This window comes from Kryptolebias marmoratus, linkage group LG23, assembly GCF_001649575.2.
Source record: "Kryptolebias marmoratus isolate JLee-2015 linkage group LG23, ASM164957v2, whole genome shotgun sequence".
Taxonomy (NCBI): Eukaryota; Metazoa; Chordata; class Actinopteri; order Cyprinodontiformes; family Rivulidae; genus Kryptolebias; species Kryptolebias marmoratus.
In genome coordinates this window covers 390,317-393,099 of record NC_051452.1, presented here as the reverse complement: position 1 = coordinate 393,099, position 2,783 = coordinate 390,317, and the positions used below count along the sequence as shown (strand labels likewise).

The 2,783-nt window shown below is 47.6% G+C and overlaps 1 protein-coding gene across 1 annotated transcript in view; it reads left to right on the top strand.

The window, feature by feature from the left end:
* Positions 1 to 2,783, top strand: part of pspc1 (paraspeckle component 1) — a gene marked incomplete in the record, with an annotated part of 21,627 nt that overhangs the window by 8,314 nt on the left and 10,530 nt on the right. Inside the window, 2 exon segments of the mRNA XM_025010060.2 lie at positions 517 to 601; positions 1,733 to 1,817. Coding sequence (XP_024865828.1) covers positions 517 to 601; positions 1,733 to 1,817 — 170 coding nt within the window.

Sequence of the window (2,783 nt, the reverse complement as noted above, 5' to 3'; positions counted from 1 at the left end):
AGCAAAGGGCTAGCTTAAAAGTAAGGTAAAAGTAGCAAAGGGCTAGCTTAAAGGTAAGGTAAAAGTAGCAAAGGGCTAGCTTAAAAGTAGGGTAAAAGTAGCAAAAGGCTATCTTAAAAGTAAGGTAAAAGTAGCAAAGGGCTAGCTTTAAAGTAAGGTAAAAGTAGCAAAAGGCTTGTTTTTTTTATAAAACATAATAAAGGTAAATCCAACGTGTCCTCGCAGCTTTGTTAGCTGCGTTATCAACATGAATAACAGCCTCTCCTCCCCCCTTATGTTCTCTGGGTTTAAACACGCCCTTCAAAATAAGAGACACCACAAAGAATACAACTCACCATAACGCTGAATCAGTGGAGCCCTGAGCCTGTTTCTCAGTAACCAGACGGTCCCATCTAGGACTTCCAGACGTTTGCTGTCACAAAAACAAAACAACAAAGACCAACTTCAGATTTTTATTTTTGTCAGGTTTTTTTAATCCTGTTTGTTTTTTTTTTATTTATTTATTTTCTTCCTCAGATTTAATGAGGCGTCAAGAAGAACTGAGGCGGTTAGAGGAGCTTCGCAACCAGGAGCTGCAGAGACGAAAGCAGATAGAAATGAGGTTAGTTTGCTTTCGTGGGAATGCTCTTGCCGCGTTTTAATTTGACAAACAGGGTAATATCGTCAGTCTGGTTGTTGCCATTTTGAATCAAGAAGCACGAAGAAGGTTAAAGAAAGAAAACCCCACAAAGGGTCACTGAATTACCGTGAAACTGATTTTTGGTTCAACTTTCTAATTTTTTAAAAACCAAAAAAAATAAAAGCTGGCCTTGGTACCCCTAGAAGAGACAGTTTGACCATAGGGACATATTAAACTAAGGTGCGTCCTCTAATTAGCATCACAGGTGGCTTCAGGCTTCAGTCTTCAGTCAGTGGTAGTCACAGGGCTGTTTGGGATCACGGTGTGTAACACGCTGAACGTGGAGCGCAGGAAGCTGATGAGCAGAGTCGTCTCAGGAGCTCAGAGAGACGACGATTGGGCAGCAGGTTGAAGGTAAAGACCAGAAGACCGTCTCCAAGCAGCTGGACGTCTCTCTGGACGTGGACGTGAGAGGACAACGGACGACAAACTGAAGAGACTGATAATACGAACGGTAACCAAGGAGACCGGGACGACTTCCAAAGAGCTTAGAGGAGGAACTCCGAGGTCAAGGGTCATCGGTGTCATCAGTTGTCTCGGTTTGAGACAAAGTGGACTTAGAGGACGACTGAGGAGGACAATGAGTCATAACAAAGAGGCTGGGATTTGCCGAAATGGGACAGATGGGACAAAACTGGAGCTTTTTTTTTTTTTGGTCAACAAGTCCCATCGGTTTCAAAAATGGCAGAAAGGAAAGAACCCTGGACCTACAGGGGGAACACGGTTCTGTCCTGGGTCCAGATGTGAAGACTATCAAAGCCTTCTGGAGCCAGAGGGTCCAAAAACAGGATATTGACCCAAAAACTCCCAGGAGCGGCTCAGAACCAAACGTTGGACCGTTCTGGAGTGGCCTTCCGAGCCCGGATGTAAATCCTGCAGAAACATCTGGAGAAGGAACCCCTTCAAACCTGAGACAGATGGAGCAGTTTGCTCATGGGCGAGTGGGACTAAATCCTTGTGGACAGGCGGAGACATCTCAGAGAGAGGAGCGGGAATCACTTAAAAGGCTGTGCAACAAAATATTAATCTAGGGTCTGTCTTCCTGTCCGAAAGGCACGAGGAGGAGAGGCGGCGGAGGGAGGAGGAGATGATGAGACACAGGGAGCAGGACGGCTTCAAACCCAACTACCACGAAAACGTGAGTACAGCTTCGTAAAAACCGCCGCCGGCGTTTCACCGCCTCCCAAAAGACTCGCCGGATCTTTAACGTCGTTCCGCGGAAACCCCGATCTTTGTCCGCTTTGCACCAAAACTGTCTGTTTTTACGAGAAACGCCTCGATCGGCACCCTGAGTATCGGAGTATCGGATCAGACGTCGTCAATAAAACCTCCGAAAGGTTAAAAACAAAAACTCTGAGACCTCAAATTACTAGAAAAATTAACTTTCCATGAGCCGATAACTCCAGGAACTACTGCAGATCTCTTCTAACGACCGTACGTTTTACGAAATCCTGCTCTTCATCCTACAATATACAGGGTTTGGACCGTATTACCGTATTTTCACGACCCTAAGGCGCACCTGATTACGGGGCACGGGTTTTATATACAATCTACGCCCACGGTGTGACTCACCGGGATGTTCGAAGGCAAGCGGCACCTCGTCCACGTTAGCAACGTGGCTGGGCTGGATGTGTTCGCGGCAGTAGGGGCGGAAGATGACCAGCCTTTCATTATAATCCGCCGGAAGCGTCTGCGCCGCTGTAGTCCTGGTTCCGGATGGAAAAAGTGGCGCCCTTTTCATGAAACGAAAAGCACCGAATCGGACCTCCTTGGAAACGCTCGATTTTCACATCTCCTGCTAGCGCTTTCAGTCGAACTCAGGAAGAAGACACGTGACGTCACTTCCTGTTAACATCAGAATGCTGGGAGCGTGCAGGAGCAGCGACCGAAGCCAAAATGTGCGCTAATGCTTCACATTTGCCCACAAAGATTTCAGCAAAATGCCGCAGTGAAGTTAGTTTGAAGCTGGATGTTGGATATTCGCGCTCCGCGGAGTTAGCGGCGTCTAGCTCACGGCTGACCTGAAACAGGAACGCTAATGTCAGCCAGCCGTCCCCTAAGTGAACCGCCGCGCATGAGAGAAGGGGCCGGCAGAGAACGGCTG